Raw genomic sequence first — 21,874 nt, 5'->3', positions numbered from 1 at the left:
AAAACAACACCAAGTCAGATTGTCCCATAATGAAATGTAATCGCAAATCAGTCCCATTACGAACTTGTGTACCCTGCAATACAAAACTTAACACTGTTTTAACCAATTTTATATTTTTCACTGTTACGTTTTCACGTTTGAAACAATGTGTGAAAGTTTCATGATGATCGCAGAAGTTTTCAATTCGTGGCGATTTTTTTAAGTTTCACATAGAAATCGAATTTGAAAACTTCAGAGTCCATTTTCTCAATGCCTACTTTTTGCATATGGGACTGACTTGCGATTCACGGCAGTATAGTGAGTAGGTGCCAAAGTCGGCCATTGTGGCGGCCATGTTGGGATTCTAACAAGTCTGTCCTTAAGTTTACGAATTATTTGTAGGAATCATTGTAGCAGGGCACTGGGACGCATGGAACTAATCGAGCGATCATCACCTAGGTACGGCTCCCGAAGCAAACACTATAAAGACTGGAATGCGCAAATTTGGGTCATACAATTTGTTCCATAACTTTAGACTGCGTATACCAAAACCAAAACCGTGCCATGCCCTAATACCGTGTGCCTCCTAATACCGTGTTTTTGACAAAAAACTCAAATATTTTACTAAGTATTATTTTTTTAACTGAGCAACTAGTTCAATCATTAGCATATTAAACCTCCTTAAGTTAGGCGTAATCAATTTGGCATATATTTACAAAAACAAGCAATTAAAATTATATACAAAAGGTGAGTGCAAAATACCAATACACTGTATTAGGGCATGGTTCTTTTTGTGTTCCGAATATCGTGTTTCTACTACATCGAACTGGTTTGCCTTTATGCTGCTTTCACTTTTCTACCCTGTCCTTGGTAGAATGATGAGCACGATGATGAAATGATGTGTGGCTGTTGTTCCTTTTCCAGTCCGATTGAGGGTCGTCCATTATGGGTTGCCGTTCGCCGATATCCAATTATCCGGGTCCGTTTGAGCTATGAGAGCTCAGAAGAGGGTCAAGTGCCAGCCGCTCTAGGGGGGAAGAGCAACTGACGAAGTGCCGGGGCTGGGATCGAACCCATGACCATCCGCTTATGAAGCGAACGTGTAGCCACTGCACCACGGGCCCCGGCGTTTTTATACGTTGTCGGGATGATTTTCATACGTGAGTGCAGAGATGGAATCCTCCTCAGAGCAAAACAAGAGAACAAAAAATCTGCACCACGCTCCCGCATCCAATGCCAGAGCGGCTTCTCTCGGTTTCTTTCACCTTCCTGCTTGCAGCTTGTGCATAGGCGCCAACTTAGGGGGGGGGCAAGCATGGTTTTGCCCCCCCCCAATAATTGACGATTTTTTAATTTTCCCATACAAAAAATCAGTAAAAACAGGCTTTGCCCCCCCAATAATTTAACCAAGTTGGCGCCCCTGAGCTTGTGACACCGAAACATGTGCGGATTTGTTTGCACAAAAAAGTGCGTTTGCTCAAAATTGAGGTACTTTGTGCACCGGGTGTTAACATAAATATGCTTATGCTCATAAAACCAATAATTAACAAGCGTACAAGTATTTATGTATGCAATTGTGTCATGCAATGCGAACGGAACAATCATACCGCGCTAAACGCCGGTAAAATTGTCGAACAACTTTGCGGCAGCCTCAAAAATGATGCACAAAAATGTGTCTCTTTGTGCTGATTTTTCTGATGGTTCGACGTTTCTCTTTGTTTTCCTCCTTGCGCTACGCTCCCGCACAAATGATAGCGGTGGGAGCGTACAAAGAAAAAGAGAACAAAAACATGCATATGAGGCACATTGCGGGAGCAAATGACAATTGTGCGTAAGTGTTATGAAATTTATACAGTAACAGTATGACAATAATAGTTGGCGCTTTGAATCCAAAATCATAGTTCGTAACTATGATTTTCGCAAGAAATTCTTGTGGCAAAAAATCATAGTTGATTGGTATGATTTCCGGAGTTGCAGTATTCTTAGCGTAGGCAACGTTTAACGCATAAGTTCTTTTAAGTTTGAACTTAGTATGATTGATATGGATTACTGCACGAATTTATTCTGGCCTGCTTACTTTCACACGAAATTTAACGTTTGAAAGGTGCCGGAACCGCTCAAACGTCAAATTTTCTGTGAGAGTAAGCAGGCTAGCATAAATTCGTGCAGTGGACCATAGTGATGATTCAAAGGACCACCGATGTATACGGTTCACATACACGGTATTAGGCACAATGCTATGTTTTACCATTTTGATTTGAACAATGGCTTAAACATTTTGAATTCCATTAATTATATTAATTTTTCATAATACACACTATAAGCAATAAAATAGCGTTTAAAAAATCAAGAAACATGGATAATTAATTTTTACAGGGCTCTTTGAAGTGAAGAGGATCCTTAAGGTCACGGTATTAAGGCATGGCACGGTAGGGTGGGGCTAATTTCAAAAAATCTCCCCGATATATGATTTCTCAAGTGGAAAGTGATCCACTAGTCGAAATAAGTCAGCTGTACAAAAATGAGCGATTTCGGTTGATATTTAGGGGTGGCGTAAAGGATTCAAAACGGGCTGCAAAACGGTGAGTCGATAAGGAGAGCGTCCAATATAGCTCTGGTCCTCACAAGTTCCTACCTCATGCTTCCACGGGTCAAGCGATGACAAAGACCGCCAGCTAAGAGTTGTGTGCTTAGCTGGTAGTGCAGCCTGGGCACTGTTGTCCTTCTGACTTCAGCTAGATTGAGGAGGTACGATCCGAGTGTCTGTTCACCAAGGAGGTGCGGCTCAAACAGCGTCTGTTCTGGCATCCAGCGGCTGAGTAAGAAACGCTGCACCACGCCCAGCTAGATCCAAGGTGGTAGCCCCATCAGCGTGGTCGTCCCAGTGTTGGTTGGGACGTTAAACAGAACTGGCACGATGGCCCTCCGGCGAGACAGGAGTGTTGGCGTAGGCCCAATAAGCCACCCGTAAAAATCCCCATTGCGAATAACATAGGAGAAACTACGACTCGACACAATCGGCAAAGACCCACGCGACGAAATAAGGACTACGATTGGAAACTTGGAACATGGAATTGCAAGTCACTAGGTTTCGCAGGATGTGACAGGATAATCTACGACGAACTACATCCCCGCAACTTCGACATCGTGGCGTTGCAGGAACTTTGTTGGACTGGACAGAAAGTGTGGAAAAGCGGGCATCGAGCGGCCACCTTCTACCAAAGCTGTGGCACCACCAATGAACTGGGAACAGGTTTTATAGTGTTGGGCAAGATGCGACAACGTGTGATCGGGTGGCAGCCGATCAACGCAAGGATGTGCATGTTGAGAGTTAAGGGCCGTTTCTTCAACTACAGCATCATCAACGTCCACTGCCCACACGAAGGGAGACCTGATGACGAGAAAGAAGCGTTCTACGCGCAGTTAGAGCAAACATACGATGGTTGCTCGCCGCGTGACGTGAAAATCGTTGTCGGCGACATGAACGCGCAGGTAGGAAGGGAGGAAATGTACAGACCGGTAATCGGGCGAAACAGCCTGCACGCCGTATCGAATGATAACGGCCAGCGATGCGTAAACTTTGCAGCCTCCCGTGGTATGGTAGTCCGAAGCACCTTCTTCCCCCGCAAAGATATCCACAAAGCCACCTGGAGATCACCCGACCACCAAACAGAAAACCAAATCGACCACGTTCTAATCGACGGTAAATTCTTCTCAGATATAACCAACGTCCGCACATACCGCAGTGCGAATATAGATTCGGATCACTACTTAGTAGCTGTATGCATGCGCTCAAAACTTTCGACGGTTATCACCACGCGTCGAAGTCGAACGCCGCGGCCTAACATCGAGCAACTTCGTAACGTAGAAGTGGCTCAAGACTACGCGCAGCAGTTAGCAGTGGCCCTACCAACGGAAGAGCAGCTTGGCGCAGCTAGACTTGAAGATGGCTGGAGGGACATCCGATCCGCCATAGGTAGTACCTCGGCTACAGCACTAGGCTTCGCGACTCCGAATCACAGAAACGACTGGTACGACGGCGAATGTGAACAGTTGAAAAACGAGAAGAATGCAGCATGGGCGAGAATGCTGCAACACCGTACGAGAGCGAATGAGGCACGTTACAAACAGGCGCGGAACAGGCAGAACTCAGACTTCCGGATGAAGAAGCGCCAGCAGGAAGAACGAGATCGCGAAGCGATGGAAGAGCTGTACCGCGCTAAGGACACACGAAAGTTCTACGAGAAGCTGAACCGCTCGCGCAGAGGCTTTGTGCCACAAGCCGACATGTGCCGAGATAATCATGGGAATATTCTCACGAGCGAGCGTGAGGTGGTCGAGAGGTGGCGGCAGCATTACGATGAGCACCTCAATGGCGACGCTGCAAGTACCGAAGGTGGCGTGGTAACAGATCTAGGAGTATGTGCACAGGACGAAAGACTTCCGGCCCCTGACCTTCAAGAGATTGAGGAGGAGGTTGGCCGGTTGAAAAACAACAAAGCCGCTGGAGCAGATCAACTACCAAGCGAGCTTCTAAAATACGGTGGAGAAGCACTGGTAAGAGCACTACACTGGGTCATTACCAAGATTTGGGAGGAGGAAGTATTACCGGAGGAATGGATGGAAGGTATCGTGTGTCCCATCTACAAAAAGGGCGACAAGTTGGATTGCGGGAACTACCGCGCGATCACACTACTGAGCGCTGCCTACAAGATACTCTCTCAAATTTTATGCCGCCGTCTATCACCGATTGCAAGAGAGTTCGTGGGGCAATATCAGGCTGGATTTATGGGTGAACGCGCTACAACGGACCAAATGTTCGCCATCCGCCAGGTGTTGCAGAAATGCCGCGAATACAACGTGCCCACACATCACTTGTTCATCGATTTCAAATCGGCGTATGATACAATCGATCGAGAACAGCTATGGCAGATTATGCACGAATACGGATTCCCGGATAAACTGATACGGTTGATCAAGGCGACGATGGATCGAGTGATGTGCGTAGTTCGAGTATCAGGGACACTCTCGAGTCCCTTCGAATCTCGCAGAGGGTTACGGCAAGGTGATGGTCTTTCGTGCTTGCTGTTCAACATTGCTTTGGAGGGTGTAATAAGAAGTGCGGGGATAAACACGAGTGGGACGATTCTCACGAAGTCCGTTCAGCTGCTTGGTTTCGCCGATGATATTGATATTATTGCTCGTAAATTTGAGACGATGGCGGAAACGTACATCCGACTAAAGAGTGAAGCCAGGCGAATCGGATTAGTCATTAATGTGTCGAAGACAAAGTACATGATGGCAAAGGGCTCCAGGGAGGAATCACCGCGCCCGCCACCCCGAATTCATATCGACGGTGATGAAATCGAGGCGGTTGAAGAATTCGTGTACTTGGGCTCACTGGCGACCGACGACTACGACACCAGCAGAGAAATTCAGAGGCGCATTGTGGCAGGAAATCGTTCTTACTTTGGACTCCGCAGAACTCTACGATCGAATAAAGTTCGCCGTAGCACGAAGTTAACCATCTACAAAACGTTGATTAGACCGGTCGTCCTCTATGGGCACGAAACATGGACCCTACGTGCAGAGGATCAACGCGCCCTTGGAGTTTTCGAACGGAAGGTGTTGCGTACCATCTACGGCGGAGTGCAGATGGAAGACGGGACTTGGAGAAGGCGAATGAACCACGAGCTGCATCAGCTGCTGAGAGAACCAACCATCGTCCATACCGCGAAAATCGGGAGGCTACGGTGGGCGGGTCACGTCATCAGGATGTCGGATAGCAACCCGACTAAAATGGTTCTCGAGAGTCATCCGACCGGTACAAGAAGACGTGGTGCGCAGCGAGCTAGGTGGGTCGACCAAGTGGAGGACGATCTGCGGACCCTACGCAGAGTGCGGAACTAGAGGCAAACAGCCACACAGTGGGATTATTCTGAAAAAAGACGATCAAAACCTCTAAGAGCCGTCAGATGACATTTTAGCATATAGGTGTCTTTGGTAGATATGTTCAGAAAAATCTTCTCTATTTTTATGCATATTCACTGTATGGTATAACTGTAGGGTGAACCCGAGCAAAAAACTATTTTTCCAAAATATTTTTTTAGCGGGTAGATGTCTTCAGCAAAGTTGTAGAACAAGTAATTTCAAGTAACTTTGCTGAAGACACCATATAGCTTGGACTTAATTTTTAGGGAGGAAATATAAAAATTTAAAAAACATCCTCAAAATCAGTTTTTTGAACTTTTCCATGATTATATCGTAAAATTTCAACGTGATATGTTCTACAAGTTTGTAGGTACTACTAGAATACACTATCTTGCCGAAGACACCAACTCAGTAAAATTGAAAATTGCTCCAGTAAACCAATTTTTTTGAATTTTTTTCACTATTTTCACTATTGAATATTTTTTGAATGGGCACTTTTTGGCAGCCGTGCTATCAAAATTTCAATGCTTTATCATGTCCAGAATAGACCAAAAGTGACTTAACAATCGGGTCTGATAAGGCACTTTGATTTCTGATGCAATTTTAATAGTCATTTTTCAAAGAAAATATTCACAAATTTCATACAAATCATTTAATACAAACTGAAAACTCACGAAAACTTTTCGACATTAACATTTGTTAATCAAAATAGTATTCTTGTTGAAATAGTCTACATTTCTAACACTGTGGTTGACTTTACATTGAATATCCGACAAAAATATCGCTTTTTAAATTTTTAGATGAGGTAAAAACTCACTATTGAATATTTTTTGAGTAGGCACTTTTTAACAGCCGTGCTGTTAAAATTTCTATGGTTCATTATGTCCAGAATATACCAAAATTGACTAAACAATCGGGTCTGGTAAGGCTCTTTGATATCTGAAGCTTTTTTAATAGTAATTTTCAAAGAAAATATTCACAATTCTCATACAACCTTTCGATATTATTTTTAGCTCATCCAAGTAGTAATTCTGAATAAAAAAACAAGTTAAATAAATGTAGACTATTTCAACTGTTAGTGTCATTTATTTTGAACTACAAATTTTGAAAGAGGGAAAAACTTCTTTGAGTGATTTCCTCATCTACGAAATCTTTCTCAAAAAGGCACAAAACCTTTTTATCTTTTCAAAAAATCGTTATACCGTGTATGCACCAAACTTTGCGCAGTTAAGAAAAATCAAATTTCTAATCGTTATAAAAAATACAAATAAACAAATAATAGCATGAACAACATGCTTATACGATAGACTAATGATCCTTCTTTGAGTCTGCAATATTTAAAAAATCATAATATGAACCAAAAAATACTTAAAATAGAAAAACAATGTCATTGCCTTGTTCCTAACTTTGCGCACAAAATCTTCGATTGTTCCTAACTTTGCGCATGGTGTGCCTAATTTTGCGCATGCTATGGATTGCTTGAAAAAGTCATCAAAAATACTATTATATAATGTTTGCCCATTGAACTAAAGTTATTCAGGTAGTGTGCTCTTAACTGATCTTTGTTGAAATACTTTGTCCTACGAGAGAGGGGCGACGGAGGCCTCCGGCAGTTCTTGAATTCGTCTGCGGTTCGTACTAGGCACCTACCCTGTGAACAATCCAAAATTCATGAGGGGTTTTCCAGTGGGTAGAGATCAAAGGTAAAAGCCTCCTAATAAATGGAGTGATCGTTACGGATAGGAACAATAAGGGATCATTTAAATATGACGTCCATCTCTGGTGGGAGGGGGGTGGGGTTGGAGTTTTCTGAAAAAGTGTGATATGCCATGTATTAGCTATAGGTACTATGAAGCGTGACGGGGTAACCCGGGGGAGGAGGGGGTTCTAAAATTAAAAAAAATGTTGGACGTCATATTTGAATCGCCCCTAACATTGACCGCCGGATAAGTCAAATGAAGGACTGTTCACAAATCACGTAACATTGTAGACAGACCAAGAGTGCCTGCCGTAGTGCTACGGTTCACACAATTTTCTACTAATTTCTATACAAAATTTGCTACATGGTGGAGGTAGGCCTGAAATTGTCAATACAATTGTTACATAATATATAAATGGTTCATAAGTCATGTATTCACGTTCATCATGCATTTACTGAAAGTGCGCAAAAATTAGGAACACAGTGCAAATATTGGTTCCAAACATTGCGCACCACTATTTACTAGTTAAATTGAAAAAAATATTACGAACTGTGATTGATATTACTAGAATATCACCTTTTTTGTAAATTAACTGCAAAATTAATCATCGTTGTACAGTTTTATCGGAGAAAATGTTGATTTTTAGTAGAGTTACTTCTTGGCAGCCGTGTTAAGGCGAGGCAAATTTTGACGTTTTTGTGTATTTTTTGTTTATTATTCAACATAAACAAAGATTTTATGGTAATATAATTTTCGCCAAATAATGTTTATGCTTACACAATGCTAGTGCAATGATTAAACTGGTGAAAATGTTGACATTTAGTTATTTTTTTAATTATTTTACAAGAATGCGCAAAGTTTGGACCTGCGCAAAGTTAGGTGCGCACACGGTAATATAAACTTAAAACTAAAGGCTCCTCCGGAAAAGTATCCACAATCGAGCCGTGATGTTGATGCGGATTTGTCAAGGAATTTTGAAAATCATGGACATTAATCGACCTAACGGACGCAGTTCTTGAACACTGGAAAAAATAAATTTTAAAGAGTATCAAACAGCATAACCAATTTCAATAAAATATCTGTGAAGAAGTTTCATCATGACGTAAGATTTACTCTAACAGATGCTGGCTATTTTAATGTGATGTAATAATGTTTCACTCGTTTTATTTTAATTTTTTTTATTTTCAACACAAAAATTGTAGAGGCATTCATTATATTTTCGCCTTTTTAGTTTTTTAACCGAAGTTGTAATGTTAACATAGCAAATGAAAATAAATGTTATCATTGTTTTAGTTGATTGAATAATGTATGTATTTTAACATAAACAAATGCATTGCGAATTACAATAAAAAATTAGATAAAAAACACAGTTTTTAATTGGTGTTAAAAACTCATCTAAAAATTTAAAAAGCGATATTTTTTGTCGTATATTCAATGTAAAGTCAACCACAGTGTTATAAATGTAGACTATTTCAACAAGAATACTATTTGGATTGACAAATATTAATGTCAAAAAGTTTTCGTGAGTTTTCAGTTTGTATTAATTGATTTGTAAGAAATTTGTGAATATTTTCTTTGGAAAATGACTATTAAAATTGCATCAGAAATCAAAGTGCCTTATCAGACTCGATTGTTAAGTCACTTTTGGTCTATTCTGGACATGATAAAGCATTGAAATTTTGATAGCACGGCTGCCAAAAAGTGCCTATTCAAAAAATATTCAATAGTGAAAATAGTGAAAAATTTTCAAAAAAATTGGTTTGCTGGAGCAATTTTCAATTTTACAGAGTTGGTGTCTTCGGCAAGATAGTGTATTCCAGTAGTACCTACAAACTTGTAGAACATATCACGTTGAAATTTTACGATATAATCATGGAAAAGTTCAAAAAACTGATTTTGAGGTTGTTTTTTAAACTTTCATATTTTTTCCCAAAAAATGAAGTCCAAACTATATGGTGTCTTCAGCAAAGATACTTGAAATTACTTGTTCTACAACTTTGCTGAAGACATCTACCCTCTAAAAAATTATTTTGAAAAAATATTTTTTTACTCGGGTTCACCCTACAGTTATACCATACAGTGAATATGCACAAAAATAGAGACGATATTTCTGAACACATCTTCCAAAGACAACCATATGCTAAAACGTCATCTAACGGCTCTTAGAGGTTTCGATCGTCTTTTTTCAGAATGATCCCACTGTGTGGACCGAGTGGAATGGAGGCGGCTACTATGTACAGCAGAGGCCACCCCGGCCTTAGCCTGACCGGTAAGGTAAGTAAGTAAAGGATTCAAGTGAAATTTTTGCTAGAACAAACTTTCAAAAATCATTTCAAATTTAATTTTCAAACTTATTTTTTCTAGACTAAATCGGTGATTTTAGAACCCAATTGGACCAAGTTTGTGCTCAAAATTGCGATATCTCCACTGGTTTCCAAGATATTTGAGAAAAATGTCATATTTTGGTACCAAACCCAAAAAATACTGAAAAACGACATTTTTTTTCAAATATCTCAGAAACCAGTAGAGATATCGCAATTTAGAGCACAAATTTGGTCCAACTGGATTCTAGAATCACCAATTTAGTCTAGAAAAAATAAGTTTGAAAATTAAATTTGAAATGATTTTTGAAAGTTTGTTCTAGCAAAAATTTCACTTGAACCCTTTGCGCCACCCCTAAATATCAACCGAAACGCTCATTTTTGTACAGCTGACTTATTTCGACTAGTAGACCACTTTCCATTTGGGAAATCATATATCGGAGAGATTTTTTGAAATTAGCCTCACCCTAATGGCACGGTAATGGTACATTGTATGTAGCTTAGCTTATACCATAAAATTTTCATCAAAATCGGTTTAGTATTGGCTTAGATATTGTTGAATGCTGAGATCTGCAATTTTAAAGTTTTTTACAAAGAGGATTCTGTTCGAAAGTGGACTGTATTTTACGACTTCTCGACATAGGCGGACCGACGACTTTCCGAAGAGACCACTTAACCAGGGAACCAGAACCGGAATTAAAACACCAGGCTTAACGTTTCAAACTCTATTTACACTATTTACATGGTTTTCTTTGATTTGGTTCGAATTCAGTTTTGCTACTTAACTGCGTCGACACACGTCTTAACACGTCGAACGTACGGCGAACAATAAACTTTGCCTGAGGATAGGAATTTTCCTCCTTTTGCGCCCACTCTTCCTTCGCGTGATCCTTTCGGGCGGTTGCGGTTGCTTGCATCACATGTTGTCTTTCGCGCAGCTCTGTGCTGCTGGAATAGCGCACCTCAGCAGGCTGCGGCTGAAGGTGCACGGAGAAAATTAATCATTCGTGGCGATCGGCCCGAACATCCTCCCCCGCGGGACCCTTGTTCTCGTTGGCCACACGGTTGTCCAGTATAGGTAGAGGGGCCAGTTTGTGGATCGGACGCTTCAGAATACCGGCCTTGGTTCGAACGTCCACCACACGGACCAATCCATCTGCTCCAGTGTAGGCTGCTTCGATTTTACCCAGCTTCCATTGTTGGGGTGGTAAGTTGTCATCCTTGATAACCACCACCGCACCAGGTAGAATGTTCTCCTTCTTCTTATTCCACTTCTGTCGTACCTGTAACTCCAGCAGGTACTCTTCGGACCAGCGCTTCCAGAACTCTTGACGCAGGCGCTGGACGTACTGCCATCTGGAGAGCCGATTTTCCGGGATTCCATCGTAACTGGGCTCCGGAATGGCAGTCAGAGGACGATCGATCATGAAATGACCTGGAGTTAACGGCTCGAGCTCCGAGGGGTCCTCAGACGGAGCGTACAAAGGCCGAGAGTTGAGCTGAGCTTCGATCTGGCACAGCAAGGTCGAAAACTCGGACATCGTCAAGAGGCTTGACTGGCACTTTTTCTTCAGGATGGTCTTGACGCTCTTTACTCCTGCTTCCCAAATCCCACCCATGTGTGGGGCGTTCGGGGGAATCATCTTCCATTCGATCTGCCTGGTTTGGCAGAACTCGAAAATCTTGAGCTCGGTAGCTTCCTGCTTAAAAAGCCGATAGAGCTCGTTCAGCTCGTTGCGAGCACCGACAAAGTTTGTCCCATTGTCGGAGAATATCTGCTCAGGGACACCACGGCGAGAGACGAATCGCTGGAGGGCGGCTATGAACGCGTCGGCCGAGAGATCCTCAACTACCTCCAGATGTATGCCCTTGGTGACCATACACACGAACACGCTGACATATCCCTTGAGGGGAGACGCCTTTCTTCCTCGTTGCTTGATGAGCATGGGTCCCGCAAAGTCAACGCCAACCTTCACGAAAGCGGGAGCCTTGTCGCACCTTGCGATGGGAAGATCCCCCATGAACTGACTAGCACATGGAGGGTTGAGCCGGAAGCACCGCACGCAATTTCGGGTCACCTTGCGTACTACCGAGCTCCTAGGATCCAGAATTGCCGGCGGAGCTGTGCCAGCAGCGCCGACGGTCCGATGTGCAGATTCTCACGATGTACAGCTTGAATCAACCGTTCGACGGTTTCATCGTTCTTAGGTAAGATCCACTGATGCTTTACTCCGTACGGCAAACTCGAATGTCGCAGTCGTCCACCGACGCGAATCATTCCATCATCCAAAAAGGGGTTTAATGCTTTAAATCTTTTGCAGTATTCACCGGACTCCATAATGGCTACCTCCTTACCAAAGTGCTGTGATTGAACCACCCTGACGATGACCTTCAACGTTTGGCGCATTTCGAACATGGTGGGGAAACGCTCGGTGGTTCGCTTGTTGACTGTCTTCTCCTTAGCATTCCGGCAAAAACGCAAGACGTATGCCAGAACTCGCTGCAGCTTTCTGAAGGACTCATACTTCTGGAATACTGGCAGCTTCTCCAATGTCACCACCGCTGAAGCTACAGTGGCCTGCCGCAACTCAGGAACATCTTCATCGGACAGTGGATCAGGGACCACCACCTGATATTCTTCACTGCGCAGGAACAACGGACCATTCCACCAAAGATCGTTCTTCTGAAGAGCGTCGGCAGACTGGCCACGTGACACTACATCGGCTGGATTGTCCAGCGTATTTACATAGTTCCACTTGAATTGATTTCCAGTAGAGTTAATCTCACTTACCCGGTTTCGCACAAACACTTCCAAATGTTCCGGGTTCTTCGCTAGCCAAGCTAGCACCACTTGATTGTCTGACCACAACGAAATGTCACGAAAGGGCAGCGCTAATGCTGCCAGCACTTTCTTCACCAATCGGTGCAGCAAGAGCGCTGCTAGAAGTTCCTTTCTCGGTATGGTCAACACTGTCTTCGGAATGATCTTCGATTTTGCGCACAACAATCTCACTACTGCAGCTTGACCAGGTACGATTGACCTGATGTACACACAGGCACCGTAGGCCTCCAAGGTTGCATCCCCAAATCCGTGCAACTCGAAGGCAACGGCTCCAGTGACCACGACGTGACGGGGAATCTTAAGGCTGGTAACACCTCTTAACGCATTCAGGAACTCTACACACTTTTTCTTCAGCTCTCCTGAGAGCTCTTCGTCCCATTCCAACTCTTCTTTCCAAATGCTCTTCATCAAAAGTTTACCGATAACGATGACCGGCGCCACAAGACCCAAGGGGTCGAACATTCTTGATATGAGCGACAGCACTTGCCGCTTTGTTGCACTATTTTCACACACTGTTGGAATGGAGATGAACTGCAGAGCGTCCAAAGTTGGGTTCCACATTAGTCCCAACGTTTTAATCACTTCACTTGAACCACTTTCGTCGATGCTGACCAACTCGTCCCGATCGCTTTCCGGTATCCGCTCCAGCAAGGTAGGATTGTTGGAAGCCCACTTATGCAGATGGAATCCACCGGCCTTGAGCAGGCCAATCAACTGCACTTGAGCCTCGCTTGCTTCATTCAGGTCGTCAAACCCAAATAATGCGTTGTCCACGTAGAAACTATTCTTCACGATGTCAGCAGCCACAGGATACTTGAAGCCTTCGTCGATAGCCAATTGCAAGAGTGCCCGCGTTGCCAAAAACGGGGCGGAAGCCGTGCCGTAGGTGACTGTTGTCAGCTCTAGTACACGAAGCGGTTCGGAAGGAATTTTCCTCCAGAACACACGAGTTAGCGGCGTATGCCGCCGATCGACGAAGACTTGTCTGTACATTTTGGCCACGTCAGTAGCCAACACATGGAGCGGGAGACGGAATCGAAGAGAGATGGACTGCAGATCGCTTTGAATGATGGCGCCAATCTTCATTACATCGTTGAGCGACCGACCAGATACCTTCGCCGATGCATCGAACACCACACGGCACTTAGTAGTAGTATTCGATGGCCGCAGCACAGCATGATGAGGTAAGTACCACTTGATGATACCTGATGGATCTTCACTAACGTTCACTTCTTTGCAGTGTCCAAGACTCTCGTACTCGTCCATGAAATCCTGGTACTGCTTCTTCAGATCCGGATGTTGCGAAAGCTTTCGCTCCAGCGCATGAAACCTTCTTAATGCAAGCGGCCTGGAATCTCCCAATTCGCTCACGGACTCCTTCAGCGGCAGCTCGACGATGTACCGCCCGGAAGCATCCCTACGATGAGTCGCTTTGAAGTGCTCCTCACACTCCTCTTCTTCGCTGCTACGCTCGACGACATCAGCGACATCTTCAACTTCCCAGAAGCGTTGAATGGACTGGCTTAATTCGTCCATCGTGACTGTGTGCGAATAAACTGCTCCATCAGATACCGCACCTTCTTCGAAGACTCCACCAACAACCCAACCAAATTGGGTCTCGCGAAGGACAGGAAGTTTGTCATCGAAAGTAATTTCTCCGGGTAGCAACAACTTAAGGAACCATTCGTTACCCAGAAGCATATCCACCTTGCTCGGATGGAAAAAGTTCGGATCGGCTAGATGAACACCAGCGGGAAGCTCCAACGCGCTGATATTGATAACCGATGATGGCAGATCGGATGTTACTTTGTCAGTTACCAGACACTTGACCTTGGCATGAAAATCCCTGTACCTCGACGAAAGATGCACCGTGCCACTGTTGGATGATTGGGTCTTCGTGTTGTTGACCCCGAACATCGTGACGTTCGACGAATTCAACTTCAAGCCCAACTTATCTGCCACGGACTGCGTCACCAAATTGACTTGAGACCCACTGTCCAATAATACTCGGCACGGATGCGGCTGGTAGTTTTTGTCCATTACGTCCACTACCGCCGTGAGCAGCAGCACTTGCTGCGAGTGGGTGGCCACGCTGGAACACGTAGCTGTCGTCGACGTTGATGATGATGATGAACCTTCTTGCTCTGGAACTGGCGGCGGGGCCAACTTGCTTGGTTGATCTGCATCTTGCTTGGGCTTCTCCTCGGCGTGAAGGAGACTATGATGCCGACGCTTACACTTCTGGCAGGATTTGTCCGATGAACAATCGGCGCTTCGATGGCCTCTTCGTAGGCAATTAAAGCACACGTTGCGCTCTCGCACCTTGACCAATCTTTGCGGAACAGGAAGAGCCTTGAAATCAGCGCACTGGTGATTGGCGTGTGCCTTTCCGCAAAAATCACACTTTGTTTCCTTCTCGCTTGACGAAACGACTGCGTGGGCTTTCTGCATCGACGGCTTGTTGGATGCAGACACGGACTTAATGGGAACCGATGATGACTTCTGGTTGCTGGCTTCAACCCTCTCCAGGATGAAGGTCTGCTCCTTCAGGAACGTCAGCATCTCGTCGTAATCGGGAAGCTCACCGTGCTTAATGGTGGACTCCCACATATGGCGCACGTCGTTGTGCAACGCTGCCGCCAGTAGATGAATCACGAAATCCTCACCTACTCCATCGAAATCTCGCTCCAGGAACTTGAGACCTTCCACATGCTTGCTACACTCGTCGACCAGACTCCGCAGCTCCAAATGGCTCTTCTTCGTCATGCGCTTAAGATTCAGAAGACCATGAATATGAGAGTCGATAGCGTGACGTTTGTTCTCGAACCTCTCTTCAAGAATTTGCCACGCGTGGGCGTAGTTGCCTTCGTTGATTGTCTTGGCATCGATGAGACCGGCTGCACTACCGACCAGAGCCTTGTCCAGATGATACAGCTTGACTGCCGGCGGATCTGGACCCTTATCCACGAGATCCTTGAACATGGCCTTGAACTTTGGCCAGCTCTCATACCGACCGTCGAAAGTGGGAACCGGCATGCGAAGTGGTTGATGGATGACAACCGGTGCTTGCTGAACTTGTTGCGCCGCAATCGTGGCAGCAGCTGCGGCCGCTGCGGTGGCTCTGACCTTGTTGAGCTGATCCTCCAAGAGAATGGAAACGGTGTCGTGAAGGATATCGAACTCCTCGTACAGCTGCTCATGCTGCTCGTAGTCATCATCCGACACCTCGTTCACGATTTGGTTGTGAGCATCGTTGTAGTCCTTATGGGCTGCTTCCACCTTCGCCATGTAGACTTTGATCTCAGCTTCCGTCAGCTGGACCACCTCCTCTTCATTTGGGCGAATAGTATTAAGGATACGAGTGAGCTTACCTTTGGCCGCGCCGCGGACACGGACGAGTCGTTGGATATTTTCCATGGTGGCCAACTTTTCAGTCAACCTTAGCTTCTTCTTCTGCTTCTTGCTTAGCGGTGTGGTAGAATCCAGAGTAGACTGCCCAAGTGCAGAACTAGCTCCAGACGCCGCCGATTGCTGCTGCTGCAAATCACTTTTTTCCGGCATGCCACCGTGGACACCACTTCATGTCAAGCCCAGTGCTCGACGTTGGTTGGGAACACAGCCAAGTATATGCTCACGCAACCGGATTCCACTAACGGACACAGTGGCAGAACCGAAACACTATCTTCACAACAGCCTTCTTCACTTAACAGGGTTTAGCACCCCGGGAATTGAGCACTTAATTGCTCGTTTCAATCAATTTCTTCGATGGGCTAGACCATCAGCACTTTCCCAAAATGGCGCACTAACATTTGTTCTTCACAAAATGGTGACGTCGCACCAGCACTGTACTTCGACGGCGGCCATTTTGCTCACACCGAGAACGTTTGATTTTCCACGGATTTCCGACTTTTTCGGATTTTTGCTTCACTTCTTCACTTCCTGGTTCTTCATCCGGTTCCGGAACAGTCGGAAAGGCACTTCACTTCACACGATCCGGTTCGAAGGACCAAATTTATGTTCGAAAGTGGACTGTATTTTACGACTTCTCGACATAGGCGGACCGACGACTTTCCGAAGAGACCACTTAACCAGGGAACCAGAACCGGAATTAAAACACCAGGCTTAACGTTTCAAACTCTATTTACACTATTTACATGGTTTTCTTTGATTTGGTTCGAATTCAGTTTTGCTACTTAACTGCGTCGACACACGTCTTAACACGTCGAACGTACGGCGAACAATAAACTTTGCCTGAGGATAGGAATTTTCCTCCTTTTGCGCCCACTCTTCCTTCGCGTGATCCTTTCGGGCGGTTGCGGTTGCTTGCATCACATGTTGTCTTTCGCGCAGCTCTGTGCTGCTGGAATAGCGCACCTCAGCAGGCTGCGGCTGAAGGTGCACGGAGAAAATTAATCATTCGTGGCGATCGGCCCGAACAGATTCAAAAATAAGAACACATTTTTACTGTTTTATTTATATAATCAGAAAAAGTTAACCGATTTCAATGAAAATTTTTCAGTTTTTAAAGTATGAATGTCAAAATGTTATGTGAAAATTTCATTCAATTTTATCTAGTCGTTACAAAGTTATATTTCTTAAGTGGCACCCTGTCAGTTTTTTTTCATATTTTAACTGCTAAAACTTTGAAAGTATTCATACAAAATGGCTCAAAATATAACTAAGAACATATTTTAAAAACAGTATTATACTTTAAAATTTTCATAAGAATCGGAGCAGTATAGGTAATTCTATAATCAACATTGTGCTTTACTGTCCCTAAATTGCCGAAAATTTACTATGGAGCGCTTTGTACAAAACTTTTTTAATTGCAGATCTCAGGGTTCAACAATACCTCCGCAAGTACTAATCCAATTTTGATGAACATTTTATGGTATAAGCTACATACAATGTACCATTACTGGTCCAAAAAACAACTATTTTGGTGTACGAAGTTATGAAAAAAATGTATGACCAAAATTTTCGCGTTCCAGTTTTTACATAGAAAAACATTCATCACATGTGTATTGGCCCGGGGCATGTATTTTGGCCCACCTTGGGAATTTTATTATATTTATCATACAATGTCTTGACAAATAATAATTGGCACTTCCAATAATAATTTGCCAGGATTTTGTGGAGATTATATAATAAATGTAATAAAATTCCCAAGGTGTACCAAAATACATGCCCGTGCCAAAATACGTCCACTACCCTATCAGTAGTGTTGTTAATACGCATCGACTGGGTTATAATTAGATTTTATTTTAATTTTCTGCGTTGCCCTTCTTATGCATGCATAGTAGCAGATATATAGCACATGCGTTTATGTTGCTTTGCGTTGACTGTTGACTGACAACGTGCCGCTGCCGCTGTGGGGCCCTTTTCGACTTAAATTTTACCTTGATGAGGTGTTTATAGTAATGTAGCATTACAATCCCGGTTTTGTATAGCAATATAAAGCAAACATAATCCATTCTTATCCAGCTTCGTAGTTACTTGGGTACACAGTGCTTTAAAAATTTTAATAATAATCACAAATGGGACTCACCTATACCGGACTTTGATCTTCTTCCTTTTCTTGTTTTTTGTGGTACTGATGGCTGGCTTTCAATGGTTGGTGATAATTTGTCGTTTTTAAGTTTTTCACTGTTTGTACTAGTTTCTGTATTTTGAGTATTTTTGTGCCGTGTCCGTGATGTGGGTTTTTGCTTGTCATTGTCATGCTCAGTCTTAAGCGAAGATGCATCGCACGTTTTTGAATTTTCTTCTTTTGGTAACAACTCCTCGTAGGAACTATTTGAGGTTTCTTCGGCGCTATCATAAGGAATATTTTTTTCTTCCGTTTTTGTATTATTGATTTCAGATAGGATCGTCTTCTTTTCATTTTCGCTTAAGAGTTGATTTTCTTGAACATCATTTGACGCATTGCTAGTCATATCTAAATCTGTTTCTTTATGTTCAGATGATTTATGATATTCTGCATGGTGCTCTTTTTTAATAGTTGATTCATTTTCAACCTTATTGACGATCCTTATTGATTCCTTACTTTCATTTGGTGAAGTGCCTTGATGAGCATCATAATTATAACTCCTGTTTAGTTTTTTCTTCAGTGGAAGATCACTTTTCTCTGTTTGACGGAGATCTTTTGGAGTAGTTTCTTCTGTGGTTGACTCTTCACATTTTTTTATATTCCCCATCTGGTTTCCAATGCCATTTCCAGGACCATATACATATAATATCGGTTCTTCTATAACGTCACTGAATATCGGTTGTGCTTCACATTCCGCACCAGAGCCTTCACCTTTCACAAGCATAATTGGTTCTTCTACAGTGTAATTCAGAACCTTTGAATTATCATTTTCAGTAGTCTGTGTAGTTCGTTCGTCTTTTGTATCATTTGATTTTTCATTCGATTCTTCATTTTTACATACGGCCGTGTTCAGCTTATTTTTTACTTCATTCTCTTCCTTTTCAATCGATTCTTGGACTGCAGATTCATTGAGTTCTGATTCTGTAATTTTTGATTTGACAGATTCTTCTTTTACCTCAGACTTTCTATTATCCACTAACTCGTCTGGTTTTTTATAAGCTCTCCTCTCAATTATTAAAGAAGTTTCTTTGGCGTTTTGCTTCAAAACTGTCGTATACTGTTCCAAATGCGATGCATTGCTATTGCTGCTGGTATCTTCATCAACAATGTCTTCAGAGGGGGTTAGAATAAGTTCATTATTCTTAAGTTTTTCTATCAGGAGCACAACTTCATCTCGGTTGCTAGAAAAAGAAAGACAAAATGTGGCATTAAAATCAATTAGCTAGCACACTATTTTGACACACGCAGAAGTCGGTCCACTCAATAATGAGCAAGATCTACTCAAATTTATATTCATCCCATGGCACTCCTAAAGTGAGCAAGAGGGGCCTTACTCATTTTTGAGCAAGTGCTTGAGGAGAGCCAAAGCAGCATGAGTAAGCTTCACACATTGAAGCGTTTCGTCACCATTCCGGAAGAATGAGTAACCGTTACACATAAATGCGTATGCTTCGCTTGCTTCGGAAATGTGTGAAAGTTGCACATTTGACCAAATTTATTTTATTTCAATGTTGTTTTTTTGATAAATAAAACTCAATTGTTTGTGGTAGTTTAAGATTTACAATAATATAATTATAAAAAAATACATAATTTTGAAGAAAAAAATATTTCGATGGGCCTGATGAACATTCTGATTACGTTTGGTAAACCCTTGTGTTAACATCCAACGAATCTCTGCTAATGACGCAGGAATGGAAGTAAATTCCGTGAACCGGTGCTTTGGCCATTCCTCCTGTTCGTAACCGAATGTTATCGAGTGAGTCAAAACTTGACCAAAACGCTCACTCATACTCGTGGTGGTTCCGAATCGGCATATTTTCTAATCTGCATCACAGAAGATAACATAACAATGCATTTCTTCACCTAAATTTAATTAAAAAACTATATGTTATCACTTTATTTTATTAATTTTAAATGGAATACTTACTTTCGGTGATCCCCACAACGAAAAACTTTTCTTTTTATTTTTTTAATAGCGTTTATTGACCAACGCTCGCTTTTTGGAGCGTTTGTCAACACAAACCAGGAGCTCAAAAATGAGTAAGTGGCCATCAGCTCACGGCGTGAGTATGACGTACACATAATTTTCACACATTCTCCCGGATTTGCAGCGATGCTCCACAGTGAGTAACTGTTACTCATGCGATGTGCGGAGCAGTTTAAGCGTGCACTTTGATAATGGGTATACCTGAAATATTTGATTATGGAACTGGAATACACTTCAAAGTTCGATCTGGATTTTATCCAAATCAAGGTTAAATTTACTACACCAAAAATTAGTAGTTTTCCGCCAAATTCAGATAAAACAACTTTTTTTCAACTTTGTGTGGTGTATACCACCCTTCAACCACTTTGTGGTAATGCATTGAATGAGAACAATACAAATGTATTATATGTAAATGTAGAATAAATAATGTGAGCTATTGCTCACTCTCCTTTTTACGTTGAACAGTAGACGAAACAACACGTATTATTTAATACTCCATTAAATGATCACATGAACCCAGTATTTTATGCCCTGCTGATTTAAATATGAATTAAGTAAAACAATAATAGAACGAACAGAAAAGTGGCGACGAGGACAACAGTAAAATATTAGTTCCACTAAATAGTGAATGTGCTAAAATCTCGTTGCACCAATGTTTGGCAGCCGAAGTGATAAGTGAACAACTCAGCAGTTTTTCTTCCCTTTTGTTGGTTCTGTTTCAATTACTAAGACCAAGCCTACGCATGGGCTCCATTAAAGGGCCGATTTCTTCACCTCGGCTTAACCGGTAAGCCAGGCTTACCCATACAGTTAAACCTGGCTTAACGCTTAAGCCAGGGTGAAGAAATCGCCCCTAAGCTTTTCAACGTTAAGTAGAGCTGCGAACAAAGAAACGACCCGCAGCGGTCGCTGCTAAGAAGGGCTCGAAAACGAAAAGTTTACGTACGGTTCGTAACGGGGCTTAGAATTTAGAGACAAGCAAACTACGGTCTCTGTCCGTAGTCTCGTGCGCTCTCTCGCGTTCAACTCTCTGGGTAGCGCAGAGAGGGGACGAAAGAATAAGGCATTTTATGAGACGTTTCAAATCAGCTGTTTTTTGAATGTTTACCAGCTTTGAAGTCCAACCGGTGGGCCCATTTATTTACATTATCGTTAGCATAACATGTGATACGGGCCCATCCAATAAACGGGGTTCATTTATCTGCAAAAATGCGTCAATCCGCCCACTATAATTAATATCCGTAGACCGTGGGAATGTTTTTTTTTTCATCTGCTAGTGACATCATACAGCTCGGGGGATTGATACATGCCGCATTAGAAACCGAAACATCTCTGCCAGCAAAAATCTGATTGGCGCTCACCACATGTTATGCTACTTTTTGCGAAAACAAAAACATCAAATGTAAACAATAACATTGAGCGGCCCACCGGTAGAACGTCTCGTAAAATAGCTTATACACGCAGAAAAATAAATTGTAAACATAATTGAATTCTAGTTCAAATCAACCGATTTTTCAGTTTACT

At 42.9% G+C, this 21,874-nt stretch overlaps 3 protein-coding genes across 3 annotated transcripts in view; all 3 read right to left on the bottom strand.

The window, feature by feature from the left end:
* LOC134283988 (remodeling and spacing factor 1) overlaps window positions 1-19,544 on the bottom strand; it is a 51,308-nt gene extending 31,764 nt beyond the window's left edge. Inside the window, exon 1 of the mRNA XM_062851760.1 lies at window positions 18,322-19,544. Within this exon, the coding sequence (XP_062707744.1) occupies window positions 18,322-19,087 (766 nt within the window). The 5' untranslated portion in view covers window positions 19,088-19,544. The remainder of the gene's footprint in view (window positions 1-18,321) is intronic.
* LOC134286519 (uncharacterized) lies at window positions 10,933-11,952 on the bottom strand. Its single transcript, XM_062848142.1, has one exon. It carries the CDS (start codon window positions 11,950-11,952, stop codon window positions 10,933-10,935), a length of 1,020 nt encoding a protein of 339 aa, XP_062704126.1.
* On the bottom strand, window positions 12,018-16,334 carry LOC134286517 (uncharacterized). Its single transcript, XM_062848141.1, has one exon. The coding sequence runs from the start codon at window positions 16,332-16,334 to the stop codon at window positions 12,018-12,020; it is 4,317 nt and encodes a 1,438-aa protein (XP_062704125.1).
* Window positions 19,545-21,874: the final 2,330 nt, after the last annotated feature.

Source organism: Aedes albopictus, chromosome 2 (assembly GCF_035046485.1).
Source record: "Aedes albopictus strain Foshan chromosome 2, AalbF5, whole genome shotgun sequence".
In the NCBI taxonomy this organism is placed as follows: domain Eukaryota; kingdom Metazoa; phylum Arthropoda; class Insecta; order Diptera; family Culicidae; genus Aedes; species Aedes albopictus.
The sequence above is the reverse complement of the archived record's forward strand: the minus strand, read 5'-3'. Positions and strand labels throughout refer to the sequence as shown.